Below are 20,940 nucleotides of genomic sequence, written 5' to 3'. Positions count from 1 at the left end.
AATAAAAATTTAAACACATTTGAAATAAACGATATGAATGATATTGACCATGCAGTTCTTCACCTCAATAGTAAGGTCAATAATTCACTGAAGTATATCATTCGTGTCGCCAGAAATCTCGCGCACTTGCCTACGCGCGACGATGGTGCTGGTCATATTGTCAGCAATGACAATGGCTTAGGATGTAATTTACCGCCAAGTAGCGGTCTTCATCTTGCTGTGGGTTCCAGACCATCTATAATAATAATAATAATAATAATAATAATAATAATAATAATAATAATAATAATAATAATAATAATAATAATAATAATAATAATAATAATGTTCTGGACCGTCGTCAAAATGTGCTGACCGTGCTGGAAACGGGTCCTGCCCGGATAATGACTACGATTGCGGTCCGGCCGCGGGTTCAGTACCGCCAAGGCACCCAAGACGACACCTCGCCGGATCTCCTCAAGGATTTGATCCATATTAAAATGCTTATAGGAAAAGATGGCAAAGATTTAGGGACCCAACTGGCCGGGTGGAATACCTGGACCTAGCCCGGGAAGTACGAAATCGATTGCTGGAAAGAAAGATTGAAGAATGGGAGGAACGTTGCCGTAATCTCTCAGAAAACGAGTAAGATTGCGAATTTTGGCGGATTCTCTCAGAAAACGAGTTAGATCGCGAATTTCGGCGGATTATATATAAAACGTTAAGCACTCAATTATACCAAAAACCAAACCAAACCGCATGGCACTACAGCCCTTGAAGGGCCTCGGCCTGCCAAGCGACCGCTGCTCAGCCTGAATGCCTGCAGATTACGAGGTGTCGTGTGGTCTGCACGACGAATCCTCTCGGCCGTTATTCTTGGCTTTCTAGACCGGGGCCGCTATCTCACCGTCAGATAGCTCCACAGTTCTAATGACGTAGACTGAGTGGACCTCGAACCAGCCCTCAGGTCCAGGTAAAAATCCCTGACCTGTCCGGGAATCGAACCCGGGGCCTCCGGGTAAGAGGCAGGCACGCTACCCCTACACCACGGGGCCGGCAAGCACTCAATTATAAATTTCATTATAATACCGTAGTGAAGCACGGGTATCCTGCTAGTCTATGTATATAAAAACATGATGTTTGAATATAGTAGTGATATAGAAGTGGCATAGTAATCGGCATTATTCTACTTCATGATAATTGTTTATATAAGAGTTGAGCATGTTAAACCCCCTAAAAACAAAGCCTTTTATTTTGTACTTCATTGCTTATGGCAACCTTTAAAGTAATTACAGTATTTATTTTCCTAATACACAGTGATTACAAAGCATGTTGTTTCATGTATTATAAGCGAATGCTGTGTTGAACACATTTAACTATGTATTACCTTATATGATAGAATATATACTGTGCCTAGTATCGCAGTTATGAATATGTAATGTACACTCCCATCTTTCCAGGCTTCCACTACCTGATATCCACTAGCCATGTGTCTTGGTGCCTGTACAAATGGAGATTTCTTCACTTAATATTACACCAATTGACGAGCCCAACTTAGCACAATGGGGCGAAACGCTGGCAAACAGGAATGAGTTAGTTGGAAAATTTATAATGTCCAATAACGGACCAACTATTTTGGTATTATTAAGAAAGTACTTGCCAGAAACTCTTCTGTATAACTTACAACCCACTTTGTTGCAAGGACAAAATTTGTTAAAAGTATGTGACAGCCTGTGAATATTCAAATCTGGGCTTCAGTACTGTACTGTACTGTGTATTTGATCTTACCATTGAGCAGCGAGACTCATCCCTCGGTAAAGAATTCATATGATTTATTATTATACATTCATCATCGGCTGTATATTTAGGAGCTGCATTGATTCCTGTCATCACTGTAACATACATCTCCTTTTTCCTTTTTACAGATTACAGCTTGTAAATGCTTATAACCCACATCATAAATATCCATGAATGACTTCTTACACATCTGAAGCAACTCCTCTCTCTCCACTTGGGACAGTATACATAACAAAAATCTAGTGCCTGCTAGTAACTTCTTCATTTTTTGGCCACTTCTGGACTTCACTAACAGACATGTGTTGCATCAGAAAATTTCCCTCCATTATCAAATCTTGTTTATAGAACTCCACAAAGTCTTAATTTTGAATAATATTCTCTGGAACAGTGAACTCAATGCAATATAAAATACAAATTATAACCCGTGTTACATTTAACTAAAGTTGTAAATAATGATAGAATATTGTGGTTATTATGCAATTCAGTTACCTGTACAAATGGAGATTTCTTCACTTAATATTTTCTATTAGCAAGCATAGTCACTATCTAGCACAAACTCTTCAATTCAAATTGTTCCGAGGTTTTGGTGGATCAGCAGAGGTGAAAGAAGGTGCGGGCTGGAATGGGTCTAACTACAAGGCCGAAAGATGAATTAAAAATTTATTACAGGTTATATCTTCAAAGCTTAACAATGTTTACATAGAATTCAAAACAAATTTTTAACAAGAATGATCAACAGCTATCCACTAATCAGGTACAAGATATAATTTTACAAACGAAAACAAGAGTTTCGGGTATTAACAAGTTCTGGGCTCCGAGCCCCAAGTTTTGCAAGGTCTGAGCTCTCAGCTCACAAACACATATTTTAGAAAAGGGCAGAAATTCCCTCAATGCAATGGAGCACTTGCTCCTAGCTATCAAATGTCATGCCTCCCAGAGGCACCTTTTCAAAATACCCAAAAAAAAAGAGCTGTCCCGCTCTCAATCTTTCAAGCCTATTAAAAGGCCATAAACGGACTTTACTACAAACTGCCCTCAAGGCACACTTACAAAGAAACAGGGGTATCTTGTACCCATTCTACTAGGCCTAGTGGACAAAACTAGGTTAATTTTAAATGGCCCAAAACGCAAAAGGAATGGAGGCGTGAATTAGCACTCCTAAATACACATTTTAAAACCTAAGAGGCACTAGGCCTATTGCACAGGGGCTAATCCCAATCTATGGAGGTGACTTGTATACAAAATAAATTTAACACATTAAGAAGGAAATGAAGGGGAGCTCGAGAGGGTAAAGCACTCTCTATCCCCGAATTACATTTAAAGATATATAAAGTTTTACAAAGTAGGAAAAAGATTTACATGTTTTAAGTTAAAGGTTGCATATTAAAGGTTTCGGACCTGCCCCGCGGGTTAAACTGCTGAGCTAGCAAAGAGAAAAGAAAGATGTTAAACGGCCATTACCTTATTGAAGAGCTGCTGCCCGAAGGAAGAGGCGCTACCCGCCCCCTGCTATGCTTCTATACACTAAGCAAGATGTTGTTGAAGTGGCGAAGAGCCGAGAAAATCAGCAGTTTTTAAACCCTCGTGGAAGATTTGAGACCTTTCATGAATTATTAAGATGCACCCACAGACGTTTATTGGTCGTCTAAAAGTTACAGATCAAAAATTGGGGAAGAAGGACCCGATTGGTCCAAAATTAATTAAAGAAATTCGGGATTGGCTAAGTTCAAAACTGGCGGAAAGAAAAATTAATATTGCCAACCCACAGATGAAAGAACAACATTTAGTAAAGACCAAAACTTCTGAATACAAAATTTCTTCAAAAAAGTTCCTTCACTTCGCACCAGGGTGCGTGATCATAGTTTTTTTTTGGCAGTGACATCTATAAGAGAATGCCCAGACTTCTTGATCAATGAAAAACAAAACAAGGCAAAATACACACAGTGACATCTTCTGAGAAACAGTTGAGTTGATTCGGTTTTTAAAGTTCAGAGTTTCTCCAGTAGGGGAGTACTTTAAGGCGGAAAATTCAAATGTGCAGCGTATAGGTGTACCGCCCGGAACACAAATAACCAATTGAAACATTCAATGCAAATAAACTACAGGTGTGGTAATATCATGCTATTGAGTTACCAACATGAAACCAAAGCATCCCCTTCACCGATGTCATGCTTGACCCATTTCAGGTGACCATGACTTGAAGAATTAACGTAAGTGAAACCTGTTTCACTTGAACATAAAGAAGCTGACAAAATACCTAGCACTTTTGAGAGGAAAATGGCCTTGTTACAAACTACATTTTTGGAATATACATCTGTTTTTAAAATTTTGAAGCTTGACACCCTTGAGAAGGTCTACTGACTATAAATAAATGTTCTTTACTGTGCTTATGATAACTGTATAAAACTTTAATGTAACATCTATCATGGCATTGTTTAAATATAAAATGCTATCAATGCTATTCCAGAAAATTCCTATACAGTATATAACTCTGTAGCATAAGTAATACAAATTAACGTTCCAATATGTAACCTTGATTTAACACCACCTTCTTTATTGCGCCAACTGCACACTCAACAAACAATGGCATTATAATGAGGGATAATTGTGCTTTACTATCCTATAAACATTTTTGAATTTAATAAGTATGCTGCTTGTATCTCTTGCTGAATACGGTATATAAGATACTGATGTGATGCGACTGGTGCTGCATCAGCCATAATGATTATCTAATTCACTTAATCGCTTCAAAATAACTCCTAGAAACAAGCTATTGTTCACTTGAACACAATACACTAGCATGGCACGTATAACAAGTCTGAAAGTTCAGTAGTGAAATCATGAGATATTGGGGCAATCAAAGCATGCACTCTACATTTCAATACTGCTAGCACTTCATATAAAGTTGACCTAAACCTACAGAGTTTGGACTAACGAGTCAAGCACTCAAGAAAACCTACGCAAATAATAGTCGTTGTTTATATTTATCTCTACCTACTCTATTAATTTACCTCAACCCACAGCTTTACAATTGAACACTTTCTTTTAATTGCTCAATTTTAAGATCTGTCAATGTATTTCAATGTCTCTTGTAATATTTCACAAGCACGATTATTGAAAAGCATCCTATGCCATTTGCTGGAGTTCCTAAGCAGGTTATAAGAATGAAGATTGTAATGATAATTTGTTTTTACAGGTATTGCTGGGTATGTTCCAACTTGGAGTATTGAGTGTCCTTTTATCAGACACATTGGTCAGTGGCTTTACTACAGGAGCTTCAATTCAAGTTTTAACAACTCAAGTGAAAAATATATTTGGAGTGAAGCTACCTCGTCGTAATGGGCCATTGAAAGTAATTTATGTAAGTTTTCTTTCTTTGTAAAACATGTTATTAATATAAAATATTCATCCAAAATGCACACCATGAATGAATCGCGTGAGTTCAGTGAAGGTTGCCACACAGTACCGGGGTAGGTTGACATGCGTCCCGTTTGCATTTAATGCCGATTGCACAGAAATACCACTCATGGATGTACATATCCCTCTCTCACTCATAGATGCAAATCACTGAATAAGGCCTTAGTAGCAGTGTGTTTATTTAAGTGGCTTCCAATTCACATGGATGTAGAAGGAAATGAGTTAGCTGATAAGGCTGCCAAGGAGGCTGTTACATTGCCCCAAGGTTCCAGCCTGCGATATTTGCTCTCTGCTGCAACATTTTGTTATGTAATACCAATATAGGTCCATTATATTGGTATTATAAATTTACTCATTCAGGACAAATATTTTAAGTTCCCTATGGGAATCAACATCTATATCATTTTGTTATGTCCCATTGGGAGATGGAGTGGCAGGCCACCCCTCTGCCAAATAAACTGAGAGCAATAAAAGGAACAACAAGGTATGGAGGACTTCCCTTCGGAGCTCTCGGAGGGAAGCAGTAGTATTATGTCGTCTTCATATCGGCCAGGGCATAGCAACGCACTCCTATTTACCAAAGGGTGGAGACCCCCAGTGTGTACTTGCGACGGTCATCTTAGCATGGTACACATCCTTACAGAGTGCGTGGACCTGGCCGATCTGCACCGTAGTCTAAAACTCCAGAGTACCATCTCCCTCATCCTACGAGATGATGAGCAGTCAGCAGAATTCATCATCCGTTTTATGAGGGATAGTGGGCTGTTTTATTGTATATAAACGTAGTATTTCCTACTAGTCCTTATATTATTGTTTGCTACGTTTTGTTCTATTGACTCTGTTTTAGTCTGTGCTTTTATATTTTAATGTTTTTTTAAAATATTAATTTGAATAATATATATTACTGCCTTCCAAGCCAATTTCTTACAAAATTGTACAAAATTATTTTAATCCTTCCAGTCAATACTCCAATTAAGACAAAAGTTCACACATAAATAGACATGTTTTGACCCGGCATTGGGTCATCCTCAGTAAGACTTTCGTCTTATTTGGACGTAAAAATATATACTATTGACTAGGAGGTTTAAAATAGTTTTGTAAGAAGTTCAACCGTCAGTACGGATTCAACAATGAGATTCATAGTCTGTAGTTCCAAGCCAATGCCTTATTCTATCATAATCTATAATTTTTATCATTTTTATCATTTTTATCAGAAAATAAGGTATTGTGAATTAGATGCAATCATTGTTTTAAACTCATAATCATTTTTCATCATCATTTGTTTTAAATTCTAGTCAGTGGATACATTTTAAAATATTAATTATCATGTCATTTTGTTTCACCTCATACCATTAGGGACTGATGACCTAGATGTTAGGCCCCTTTAAACAACAAGTATTATCATCATCATCATCATCATCATCATCATCATCAGTATCAGTGTGGGCAACGAGCTAATTTGAGTGAACAGGCAGCATGTCCCGATGGCACATTCAACAAGACTGTAATCACCTAGACAAGTTTGAGAGAGACCGCATCGTCGGATTAAGAGAGGCAGATTGGATGTTTTGGCACAATACTCACCACTTTAGCTGTTCTGACCAGCAGCAGGGAAGATTTTTTTCATGGCGGGACAGACTGGGAGTGCTCCATGGGTATCAGTGTGTACCATACAGACACATGACACAGCAGCTGGGAATATGCCTGTGTCTACCAGTACCACAGACATGACATCCTCATGATGTCTGCCATTACAACCTGAGCATCACCGAACACATTTGAACTTGCCACTTGGAAGCTTGCAGATTGGTGACAAATGGTGTTCAGCGACAAATCGTGTTTCTGTATGGATGCAGATGACTGTCCAGTTTGAGTCTGGTGTTATCCTGGCCAGTGCAGTGATCCAACCTTCATTTTAAAGCAGCACACCACCCCAGTGAGTGCTGTCATGGCGTGGAGTGGCATTTCCTATGATTCCCGCTCCCCACTGATGGTGATTCAAGGAACCCTGATCGTGCGGAAATACGTACAGGAAATTCTGTGATCATGTGTGCTTCCCTTCCTGGTGCAGCTCGACAGCCCAATTTTCCAGCAGAATAATTCCTGGTCTTGCACAATATGGATATCTCTGACCTGCCGTTGCGATGTCAATATGCTTCCCTGGCCAGCAAGGTCTCGAGCCCTCTCGTACATCAAGAATGTATCGGACCAGATTGGATTGTAATAATGGCAGGTATGGAGGGTAATTGTGCTAGCATTGGCAGAATCTTCCTCAGGAGAACATTCGACATCTGTAAGCTCTATACCTGACAAGTTGCTGCCTGCCTCTAGGCCACAGGTGAACCCACACCATACTACGAAGTGCGTCCTGCAAGTGTTTGTTACCCTCCAATAAATATCTGATGTGGTACAATATTTTGATGTTTTCTTTTACACTTTATGTTATCTGAAGCCATTTCTTTTCAGTTTTGACTCTGTTAATTTATTACTATTACGTTCTTCAGTCTGCCAAAACTAATTTTAAATACCTTGTGACCGGGCGAGTTGGCCGTGCTGTTAGGGGCGCACAACTGTGAGCTTGCATGCGGGATATAGTGGGTTCGAACCCCACTGTCGGTAGCCCTGAAAGTGGTTTTCCGTGGTTTCCCATTTTCACACCAGGAAAATGCTGGGGCTGTACCTTAATAAAGGCCACAGCTGTTTCCTTCCCACTCCTACACCTTTCCTAGCCCATCGTCGCCATAAGACCTATCTGTGTCGGTGCGATGTAAAGCAATTAGCAAAAAAAAAAAAAAAAACTACCTTGTGAAAATCTTAACAACAAATGTTCCACCTTTAACAATACCATAATCGTCTTTATTAATAAGACTACATTAAACTATATTGGTGATACATGTTTCGTCCCTCGTTCGGGACATCTTCAGTCACAAACAAAATCATTAAAAATATGGTAAGGATACAATAAAATCAGTGGATAAAAGTTTTATGAATCTTGTGATGTGGTGTATTGGCGTCTTATCACTCTCGAGTCATAAAACAACATAAATATGAATACGATGTGAATCACAAAGTGCAGTTATTGCATGGGTTAATATATAGTTGCATGCACAGAATTGCACAAATGAGTGCAACATGAGTGGCTATGCAAAATAAATTAATCATGTAGTTATCCCAACATTGTGAACATATTTAATATATTGTTGACATGTGTACATAAACAGTGCAAAATTAATGCCACATTAAATTAGCTTCTTGTGACGAGTTGAAGAAAGGTGGACTTATGTTGAATGGCACAAGTTGATCTTGGCTAATGTTGCTGACAATATGGGGGCTGTTCTCAATGACCTTTGAGGACTGCGCTCAGTTAGCTTCAACACTTGATGTGAATTGGATGGCACAGGACAGGCGAGGAGGTCCATCGCATAAAGCTAATTTAATGTGACAGTTAACTTGCATTGTTTATGTACACATGTCAACAACATATACAATATGTTCACAATATTGGGATAACTACATAATACCGGGCAAGTTGGCCGTGCGGTTAGGGTTGCACAGCTGCGAGCTTGCATCCGGGAGATAGTGGGTTCGAACCCCACTCTCAGCAGCCCTGAAGATGGTTTTCCGTCGTTTCCCATTTTCACACCTTAATTAAGGCCACGGCCGTTTCCACTCCTAGGCCTTTCCTATCCCATCATCGCCATAAGACCTATCTGTGTCGGTGAGACTTAAAGCAAACAGCACTACATAATAAATTTATTTTACATAGCCACTCGTGTTGTATTACATTTGTGCAATTCCATGCATGCAGGTATATTTTAACCTGTGCAATAACTGGACTTTGTGAATTTCTTACAAAATTGTACAAAAACTACTTTAATTCTTCTAGTCAATACTATATACCAGGGTCAGCCAACTGTATGTACATGTGATGTCAGGTAACACATCACACACTCTGCTCGGGCAGTGAAATGAAGTGCTTAGTACTGTAACTGAGAAGTGAAGGCTAGAGGGGCGAGGGAAAACACAACGTCATTTGTAGGGGGAGGCCCAAAGGCTGCAGGTAGCACAATGCGGTATGTGTAGTACATATTTCTCTCCACATACTTTATTGTAATGTAACTTTGTTATGAAGTAGCATAAGAGTTATAAAGCAACTTTATTTTATCTTCGGAACTGATATTGAACAAAAATTTGCTGTGTTTTACAATATCATCCACTGTAAAAAGAGTGCTAATAGCAACAAACAGTACAGTTTTACAACAAAAATAGTACAAACAGTAATTTGTAAACTCAAAACATATGTTTTACCTTATGATATCGATACTCAGTTGCCACTCGTGGGTTTCCTTGATTTTTGAAGTCTTTCTTCATTGACTAGTTTTTCAATATTTGGAGTTAATGTTTGAGAAACACTAAGTTTAAGAGCATACTTCAAATTGTCATCTGACAACTGGCTTCTCTGTTTTGGTTTGGTTGCTTTTAAAACAGAAAAAGAGTCGTTCACAGGCATACGTGGTACCGAAAATACTCAACATTCATGGTACAATCGGGGAAACCTTTTTTGTGAAAAATGTCTATAAAAGTCACACAAATCCGTCTTATTTACAAATTTATCTCTTAGTTCTCTATCACATTGTAAATCCATTAACTCTAATTGTGGGTCTGGATCAACGTTATCTGCAACAACTGAATATGGCATGGTTAAAAGTTGAAAATCAGTTTCTAGACACTCCAAATTGTTAAATCTAGAATCAAATTCCGAATAAAGTTATTTTATGTTTTTTGACATACCTTTTTTTTTTTTTTTTTCGCTAATTGCTTTACGTCACACCGACACACATAAATCTTATGGCAACGATGGGACAGGAAAGGCCTAGGAGTGGGAAGGAAGCAGCCGTGGCCTTAATTAAGGTACAGCCCCAGCATTTGCCTGGTCTGAAAATATTAAACCACGGAAAACCATCTTCAGGGCTGCACACAGTGGGGTTCAAACCCACTATCTCCCAGATATAAGCTCACAGCTGCGCGACCCTAACCGCCATATACCTATCAATATCCTCAGCCGTAGCACATTCAAACACTATAAGCAGTTTTGGAAAATGTGGAATAGTTCTGCTCATGAACAGACGCTCCCACAGACATAATTTTAATTTGAATGATTTCCCTCTGTCAAACATTTCTGTAATTATTAAACCCTTTCCCTGGAGAGAAACATTCAGAATGTTCAAATGACCTGTTATATCTGCAAGAAATGCGAGGTCGCAAATCCACCTGCGATCTTGTAGTTCAGGGGCTGGCACATTTTGTCGCTCCATAAATGTAGCTATATCTTGTCATAGTTGAAAAAATGCATCGAGTACTTTGCCTTGACTAAGCCAGCGAACAGCATGATGATAAGGCAAATCACCAAGTTCACTGTCACTTTCTGTTAGGAATTCCTTGAATTGCCGATGACGTAAGGTCCTTGATCTTATGAGGTTAGTAATTCAAACCACTGCAGTCATTACATTGTTCAGTTCAATGCTTTTTGCACATAGATTTTCTAAATGTATGATACAGTGAATTGGAACAAGTGTGTGAGCTATATTGAGGAGTCTTCATTTTTTTGTATTATGAGCCCAATCACTCCAGAATTCCATCCTACCATAGAAGGTGTACCATCTGATGCTATTGAAACTAGTTTGTTCCATGGCAAGGAAGCATTTTCAACAACACAATGCAGTTGAAAATGTCGATGCCTTTCGTGGTATTCTTCATAGGCACTAAATCCAGTAGTTCCTCCCAAATTGTAAGGTTTTCGTCAACCTCTCATATGAAAATGGCTAGTTGGGCTGTGTCAGAAATATCTGTGCTCTTGTCAATTGCTAAAGGGTATGCCCAGAAGCTTTTTGTCAGTACTAATGATTGTAAGTGGACATCATCAGATAGGTCTTGAATTCTTCTCGACACTGTGTATGCGGAAAAGCTGGTAGCTTCGAGCTCTTCAATGATATTTGGACAAGACTCCTCACCTGCTAAAATTAAACATTCCTTTACAAATTCACCATCACTGAACGGTTTAAGTTTCTTTTCATTTAAATATGAAATTTTATAACTCAGTCGAACTGCTGACACACTGATCGAATGCTCGATAGGGTTATTTAAATTACCTTTTATTTCTGTAATTACACGTACTCTTTCCTCGCCTTGATACTGATCATAACTGTAGCGTGACACAAACTGCAGTGGCGTTGTAAATTATATCTTTTTACATACTGTAGCTCTTTTCTATGAACTAAACATTTAGCTGTACCATTCCTATCATTTTCAACAAATAAATATAGATCTTCCCATAAAGATAAAATGATCGGAGGCATAGATAGCTTGTCGCACCGTGATGTGCTCGGTTTGTCCATACTTATGTACTGTGCTGTACCACTAACACCACCACTACGTACGGCACTGCACTTGTTTACTACAAAGCGAGGCTGTCTCTTCGTCCACTCTATGACAGCGGCTCCCTATTTACTGTGCTCTTACGTCACATGGGCTCTCTGACGTCACAAGGGCTCTCTGACAACACACGCCAGCCAGTTGGCTGACCCTGCTATATACTTTTTATGTCCAATTAAGACAAATGTTCACACATAAATAGACATTTTTCGACCCGGCATTGGGTCATCCTCAGTAAGACATGTATGATGTGTTAAAAACATAGGAGACACACAAAATGATATGTTAGGTAAAAAGTTTTTTAGAAAGCATGATGAAAGTTAATAAACTGTGAAATGTTGATTGTTAAAACAGTCTTGAGCTGGAAGTCTTTCTGTTTCAATGCTTTTGTTGTCCTTTGGTGTGGATCAGCTGGTATCTGTATACTGTTGGCTTAGTTTTTGTGTTCTGACATGGGCTGATGTACATAAGCATTATTGAAGTTGAACCGTCTGATTTTAGTCTGTAAAATGGATAATACAAATTGAATTAATGTTGAAAAATGGTGACTAACAGGAACAAACATTTAGAGTAAGTTATGAAGAACAAAAATTAACTTATGTTGCATGACCCGCTTGTATCACCCATGTTCTCTGATTATGGGGTCCAGCTTTCGACTGACTTGCTCCCGCAGTCAAAATGCGAGACGTGTTGCTGGAAGAAAGTGGAGTTGGGAAATGGGGCGGAGCTTGCGGGAGAATGGGAGTATGCAAAATAATGGGGGCGGTGACTGAAACAGAGTGTAATAATTGTGAGTTCTTATATTCCTGTTTTTTACTACAAATAATCGGAATAAAAGTTTCCCACATTACGTTCTTATTCTTTCATTTGTGAACAAAAAGGTCCACTGCTCAACATTTTAGAGAATTTTTACATCAGTATGAATCAATATAAGAATCCAGCCCTCAACTTAAATGAGACAAATGAAAGAATAAGAACGTGATGTGGGAAACTTTTATTCCAATCATTTGTAGTAAAAAACAGGAACATAAGAACTCACAATTATTACACTCTGTTTCAGTCACCGCCCCCATTATTTTGCATACTCCCATTCTCCTGCAAGCCCCGCCCCATTTCCCAACTCCACTTCCTTCCAGCAACACGTCACGCATTTCGACTGCGGGAGCAAGTCAGTTGAAAGCTGGACCCCATAATCAGAGAACACGGGTGATACAAGAGGGCCATGCAACATAAGTTAATTTTTGTTCTTCATAACTTAATCTAAATGTTTGTTCCTGTTAGTCACCACTTTTCAACTTTAATTCAAATTGTATTATCCATTTTACAGACTAAAATTGGACGGTTCAACTTCATTAATGCTTATGTACATCAGCCAATGTCGGAACACAAAAACTAAGCCAACAGTATACAGATACCAGCTGATTCACACCAAAGGACAACAAAAGCATTGAAACAGAAAGACGTCCAGCTCAAGACTGTTTTAACAATCAACATTTCACAGTTTATGAACTTTCATCATGCTTTCTAAAAACTTTTTACCTAACATATAATTTTGTGTGTCAACTTTGTTTTTAACACATCATACATGTCTTACTGAGGATGACCCAATGCCAGGTCAAAATATGTCTATTTACGTGTGAACTTTCATCTTAATTGGATGTAAAAAAGATATAGTATTGACTAGGAGGATTAAAATAGTTTTTGTACAGTTTTGTAAGAAGTTCAACCGTCAATATGAATAATTGACTTTGTGATTCACATCGTATTCGTGTTTATGTTATTTCTTGACTCAAGATTGACAAGACGCCAATATTGCAAGTAATCAACTTCATTTTCCGTATCAAAATTTAATCACTAAGTTTTACAATATTTAAAATTCTTTCACCGTTTTGATACTTTTTTTGCCTTTGGCCTTTGTTGACAAATAAAAAATTTTTGCCAAAGGCCAAAAAAAGTATCAAAACGGTGGAAGAATTTTAAATATTGTAAGATGCCAATATGCCGTATCACAAGATTCATAGGCCTTTTATCCACATATTTCATTATGTCCTTACCATATTTTCAATGATTTTATGTGTGACTGAAGATGTCCCAAAAGAGGGATGGAATATGTATCACCAATATAGTTTAATATAGTATTATTAATAAATACAATCATGGTATTGTTAACGGTGGAACATTTGTTGTTAAGATTTTCACAAGTTAATACTTTTTTGACAATACGGGCTCAATTATGAAATTTATCATGTGCAATCTGAAACTACCCAAAAAAGAAAACTTATAGTGACAGAATTATATAGTTTATAAATTTATTTATTCAAAATTAGTTTTGGCAGACTGAAGAACCTAACAGTTATATATTTTCTTTATACTACAATGTCCTGTGTCTGTACTCACTTATATGCCCCTGTGATGGCTCCTTCATGGTGTGCAAATTTGTATTTTTGCAAATAAGATAGCTTTAGAGATGTTACTCTTAAAAAAAAACTTCTTTCTTTTAGAAATGAATTCTCTCCTTCCTTAAATGTTCTGAACAATGAGAATCATATATTAGTTTGTGATTGCTAAATATGTGCAGATAAGATATCAGGTGAGTTGAAGGCAGTTAAAATCCTGATATATTTCAACAAGAGAAGGGTAATAGACATACACTGCTCAATAAAGAAATTTGGTCTCTTCTTTAGATTTTTGTAACTACAGCCTTTGAATGCATAGTGAGATGGGGATTAGACCATTAGGGCAATAACATGTCCTATAAAGGGTCCACTGACATCCAGATTGTTGGGAGATGTCTGTGTCAGTTGGAAGGTACGAGTGCCTCAATTCAAAGTATATACGAAGGTTGGTCTGTGTGAAGTGGAGTGTTTTTAAGTTATGGCTGATTGTGTGGAGTGAGGTGGGCAACAGGGGAATCAGTTGTCATTAAGTTAAGCCACTCATGCACTTAACACTGCTTCAAGAAAACTAATTGCAGAGGTATGTGTCCAGAATGCTAGGGATTGCTCAGAATATGATTTGGTATCTGTGGAAATGTTTCCAGTAGCATGACTGGAAGTGATCCTGTTCTGGATGTTCACAGTACAGCTCAGTTTCAAAATGTTGTTTTCTTCAGCTTTTGCATCATCAAAAGTTTGATGAAAAAATGAAATGGCATATGGGTTTTAATGCCAGGATATCCCAGAACCGGTTTGGCTCGCCAGGTGCAGATCTTTTTATTTGATGTCCATAGGCGACCTGCGCATTGTGATGAGGATGAAATGATGAAGACAACACATACAACCAGCCCCCGTGCCATTGGAATTAACCAATAATGGTTAAAATCCTTGACCTGGCCGGGAATTGAACCCAGGACCCTCTGAACCAAAGGCCAGTACGCTGACCATTCAGCCAATGAGTCGGACATCAAAAGTTTGATAACTACAAGTAACATTTCCACATGAAATTCTAGGCTTCTTAAAACCTGTATAACCAAGCTCGATAGCTGCAGTCGTTTAATTGCGGCCAGTATCCAGTATTCGGGAGATCGTGGGTTCAAACCCCACTGTCGGCAGCCCTGAAGATGGTTTTCCGTGGTTTCCCATTTTGACACCAGGCAAATGCTGGGGCAGTACCTTAATTAAGGCCACGGCCGCTTCCTTCCCACTCCTAGCCCCTTCCTGCCTCATCGTCGCTATAAGACCTATCTGTGTCAGTGCGACGTAAAGCAAATAACAAAAAAAAGAAACCTGTATATGGGTCATATGTGACTTTATACGATTACAATTTTTTTTACAATTTGCTTTACGTTGTACCGACACAGATAGGTCTTATAGAGACGATGGGATAGGAAAGGGCTAGGAGTGGGAAGGAAGCAGCCGTGGCCTTAATTAAGGTACAGCCCCAGCATTTACCTAGTGTGAAATTGGAAAACGCCGGGCTGAGTGGCTCAGACAGTTGAGGCGCTGGACTTCTGACCCCAACTTAGCAGGTTCGATCCTGGCTCAGTCCGTTGGTATTTGAAGGTGCTGAAATACATCAGCCTTGTGTCGGTAGATTTACTGGCACGTAAAAGAACTCCTGCGGGATTAAATTCTGGCACCTCAGCGTCTCCAGAAACCGTGAAAGTAGTCAGTGGTACGTAAAGCAAATATTATTATTAAATTGGAAAACCATCTTCAGGGCTGCGGACAGAGGAGTTTGAACCCACTATCTCCTGGATGAAAGCTCACAGCTGCATGCCCCTAACCGCACGGCCAACTCATCCTGTTTTATAAGACTAAAATATGAACTAACAGTAATATAATATTCAAGTAAAGACTTCCAAAGTTTACCTCATATAAATTGGCCGAGATATTGTCATTTAAATTCTGACATTCTTCTGACTGAACTATACAAGATTTACTTCATACTGGTGCAGTTCATCACATTTGCAGAACCACTACAACTTAACATTGATTTTTTTTTTTTTTTCTCTATTGGCTTTACGTCTCACCAACACAGATAAGTCTTATGGCGACGATGGGACAGGAAAGGGCTAGGACTGGGAAGGAAGCGGCCGTGGCCTTAATTAAGGTGCAGCGCCAGCATCTGCCTGGTGTGAAAACGGGAAACCACGGAAAACCATCTTCAGTGCTGCCGACAGTGGGGTTCGAACCCACTATCTCCCAAATACTTGATACTGGCCGCATTTAAGCGACTGTAGCTATCTGCTCAGTTAACATTGATTTAGATTATACCCTGACTATGTAATAATTCTTAGTGCCACCAGAAATTCCATGTAATTTCCCTTTTTCAAAGAGTCATCTTATTCATCCTGGCTCCTCAGAGGAATTACTTGTTTAGCCATGTAGCAAACAGCATAAATTAATATTCTTAGCACCTCCCATTTCTTCCATACTTCTCACTTTGTTTATTTAGTGTTAGCTCTGTGGAGGGAATCGACAAGAACATGGATTTGCTGTTTTCCAAAATGTTTGCACATGCAGGCCAGGAATGTGTAGGGATGCTATTATAGATGTCCTATGCAAAAAAATATTTCCACTATCAGATAATTTGTGTCAGTATGTTATACATCTATGATGCTCCAAATTGTCACCAAAATGCATATAAACATACCGAAAAAACATTAAAATCACCACTGCTGGCTTGATACTGTTCCTGACCAGTTAAACATTACAGGGAAAGACTGTGCATAATTGCTACAGAGAGCTGTGCAGAACTGAAGCCGCATGCTATGCAGCGGTATTTCTTGGCATCTCCACCACTCTCTGACTGCTCTCTCCCCATTGCTCCCATTACAAACAACATTGAAGATGAGTGTGGGTTCCAGCCAGCACACACACACACACACACTCAGTGTGGTATGCAACTCCAACTGGTTTGTGGAACAAAGCGAGTTTGTTCTCAACTCACTCTGTAGTTTGTTAGAACAATCCTTTATTCATAATATTAACTGCATAAAATGAATAATACTGCACAATCCACTGTGTTATGTATCAAACAATTCCACATTAAACGATGCATCTCCTACTTTATTTGAAAGCATGCACCACACGTATCGTGCCTTAAGGCCATACGCGCCTGGTTCACAGTGCTTCTACTGTACATCTACAAGTGCATGCATCCTGTAACAGCACCGGGATTCGAAGTGAAATTGAGAATATATTCACTGTTGAAGGGCGGCCACTCTTTTAAATTTACAGCTCTGCATACCTTTTTCCACACTCCTCAAATATTGCTCCTAATTTTACAACCTTCCTTTGTATTACATTTATTTTTAACTACGACAAAAACAACTTCGTCATCACTTATATCATCTATCACTTCAATTTTTCTATAGAGCACATCTGGTTTTATCAGTGCCATGTCTAGAATATTTTTCCCTCTTGTTGGTTCCATCACTTTCTAATTTAGCTGTCCTTCCCATATTAACTTATTTACAATTTGTTGGTCGTATTTTCTGTTATTCACATTATCTTCCCAGTTAATATTTGGTAAATTGAGATCACCCACTACGAAAACATTCCTTTCTGTGTCGTTCTCCACATAGCCGAATTATCTTATCAAATAATTCTGCATCAGTGTCACTTGCCTCTTCCAGGTCTACACACCTTAAAAACACCAAATTGCCTATATCTTTAGAGATGAGCCTTATACTTGGGATTTCATGTTTCACATCCTTGACTTTTCTGTAGCTTACAAGTTTTCTTTCACCTGTATGAATACCTCCACCCCACCATCCTACCATTCTTATCCTGCTGCTGTGATAAGCCCTCAATTTCCATAAAAAAAATTCTGCATCCATAATATCACTTCTCAGCCACGATTCAACTCTGATCACAATATCTGGTAAACATATATCTATTGACCGAGCTTGATAGCTGCAGTCACTTAAGTGTGGCCAGTATCCGGTAATCAGGAGATAGTGGGTTCAAGCCCCACTGTCGGCAGCCCTGAAGATGGTTTTCCGTGGTTTCCCATTTTCACACCAGGCAAATGCCAGGGCTGTACCTTAATTAAGGCCATGGCCGCTTCCTTCCAACCTTCCAATTCCTAGGCCTTTTCCATCCCATCGTCATCGTAAGACACATCTGTGTCGGTGTGACGTAAAGCAAATAGCAAAAAAAAAAAAAAAAAAAGTATATCTATTGAATTAATTTTATTCCTTTCTTTACAATACTTCTACAGTTTAACACTAACAACTTTGTCATCCTTACTTGGCTTCTAGCTCCCTATACTCTCATCACCACTCTCTACTCCACCCAATTTCTCTGAATGTGTATCCCCTACTAATCTTCTAAACAAACCTCCTAACTTACACGTACCATTGTGGTTCAAGTAAAGGCCCTATGAGCGTAGATCTGTACCTCCTACCCACTCATTAGGAAGCACAAATCTCACTCCCAATTTCCCACATACCAACGTGATACTCTCATTTAAATCTCTGATCACCCTCCAGTTAGTATCCCTCCTACACTGTATTCCACTGATAACAATCTCTGCTCCTTTAAACATCTCCTGCACTGTCATAACTAGGTCCCACACATCCCCAGCTATGTTAGTACCTATTCCTGCCTGCCTTACGTTGTTGGTACCAATGTGAAAAATTACCACTTTCTTCTTATCCTCTTGATTCTGTTTACTTTCCTCAGCATTCGTCTTAATCTAATTTCTGGATAACACTCTACCATGGTTCCCTTTCCTTCACACACTTTTCACACATGCCTAACAATAGCATCGCACATGACCAGAGCTGCAACCCAACCCACCTCACTAGATCTCCTCCTCTCCTGGTCTCCCTTAACTTCCCTGGCAGCTGCAGAACCTAGTTCCTCTTCTCTCTTCTCCCTTTGATGATCCTGCTCCACCTCCATCTCCCTATCCTTTAATCTAAATTTCCATTTCCTACTATTCCCTTTCGTCCTGCCTCGCCAATCCTCTGTAACACTTCCCTGTTCTCCATCTTCCCTCTGGTGTTCTGTCTGCAGTGACTCATACTGATTACTCTCAGATACCTCTCCTGAACACTCTCCCCGGTGAGAACCCTAATACCTCATTTTCCTTCCCCTTGAAACATCAGCCTGCCTGTTTTCCACAACTTTTGCCCTCCTTTCCCCTCCCTCTTGCCTGTCTACCTGCCATAGCCTGTACATTGATTGAGGGAGACCCACTATATTTCTCTCCCCTGTTAAAAACCTAATTATCTTTCCTCAAACTTGCTATCTCTTACCTCACACCCACAGTCCCTAAATCTGCCACCCACAGACAGTCCTTTTTTTTTCTTCACAAAAAGATGAAATAATATGAAAATATCAAAGGAAATAAAATAGTGTATTCTATGAATAACTATATATTTGAGAGGAAAGGAACACTGTATACTTTGCAAGTACCGTACCTAATATCTTGCTTGCTTTATTGTCACAAACTGATAAAATAACTATACTACAATTCTGCTTAAAATGTTTATCCCAAATATAAAATAATAGGAATAACAGGCTAATGAACTATAGAAATTTGTAGTTACACAGAATATATAAACACATAGACAGAATTTGTTTTCTATTTTCTTTACATCGCACGGATAGGTCTTATGGTGATGATGGGATAGGAAAGTGCTAGGAGAGGGAAGGAAGCATCCATGGCCTTTATTAAGGTACAGCTCCAGCATTTGCTTGGTATGAAAATGGGAAACCACAGAAAACCATCTTCAGGGCTGCTGACAGTGGGGTTCGAACCCACTATCTCCTGAATACAAGCTCCTGTTCCTCTTACTACTACTACTACTACTGCTGCTGCTGCTGCTGCTGCTGCTGCTGCTACTCGCAAACAGAAATGAAAACTTATGCTAAATGTTGAACAATAAAGCAAGCAAGATACTATCTAATAAATTCTAATAACTGGAAAAAGAATGCATTTGTGCATAGGACTAGGAGGGAAATGGAATGAAACAGTTTTACCAACAGACATCTTCTACCCTCTACCAGCAAATACTCATATGTCCAGGGAACTGATCAGGTAAACGAAACTGAGAACCGGTAATTTCTGCTCTTAAATACAGGGTTATGAATTCTCCATTACACTACCCTATTATGGTATAATTCTCCTTTTGTGTTATATAGTGTTAGGTATTTTATGCTATAAGTGTCTAAAATTTTCATATTGGAAATATAGTTGGTAATCATTGTGCTAATTATTTCAAAATCTTATATTTTGCCACCATGATAAATCTTTTCATAGTAGAAGTACAAGAAAGAAGTTGTCTGGGCTTTTTAAAATTTTATCTAATCTCTCTTCCAGACATACATTGATCTCGTCAGAAATATTCATACAACAAATTTTATGGCATTGGGAATATCTGCTGCTTTTATAGTTGTCCTGACTATTTACAATGAATTAATTAAGGTAAGTATAGTTTTTTAATTATTGTTAAACAGTGTTATTCAGGAGTTCACTTGTTGTCTTAAAATATTGTGATTTCTTCAGCCATTTGAAAGTAATAATACTACTTAAAATACCCTATCACAGTCCAATAATACAAGGACCTTAGTCAGATTGTGAACACACTCCTGATTATCTGCACATCATCAGTATTTGAAGTGATCTCCCTCAACCATAATGCATCTCTGCTAGCATTAAAACATCTACTGACTAGAAACACTTCTGGAAATCATTTTCTGAAATTCAGTCCTAACTTCTTCGGGTGATGGAAAATTCCTTTCCACAAAAATGAGTTCCATACACCTGAAGAGGAACGAATATCCCATGATAACCAAGTCAGCAAAGTATAGAGGATGTGGCTAGACTGCCATGAGCTGGTTCATATATCTGCAGAATGAT

General features: G+C 38.8%; 1 protein-coding gene across 1 annotated transcript in view; it reads left to right on the top strand.

Moving 5' to 3' along the window:
* Nucleotides 1-20,940, top strand: part of Prestin (prestin) — a 422,871-nt gene that overhangs the window by 321,382 nt on the left and 80,549 nt on the right. Inside the window, exons 6-7 of the mRNA XM_067141052.2 lie at nucleotides 4,973-5,137; nucleotides 20,401-20,505. Of these exons, the coding sequence (XP_066997153.2) occupies nucleotides 4,973-5,137; nucleotides 20,401-20,505 (270 nt within the window). The remainder of the gene's footprint in view (nucleotides 1-4,972; nucleotides 5,138-20,400; nucleotides 20,506-20,940) is intronic.

This window comes from Anabrus simplex, chromosome 2, assembly GCF_040414725.1.
Source record: "Anabrus simplex isolate iqAnaSimp1 chromosome 2, ASM4041472v1, whole genome shotgun sequence".
Classification (NCBI taxonomy): Eukaryota; Metazoa; Arthropoda; class Insecta; order Orthoptera; family Tettigoniidae; genus Anabrus; species Anabrus simplex.
The sequence above is the reverse complement of the archived record's forward strand: the minus strand, read 5'-3'. Positions and strand labels throughout refer to the sequence as shown.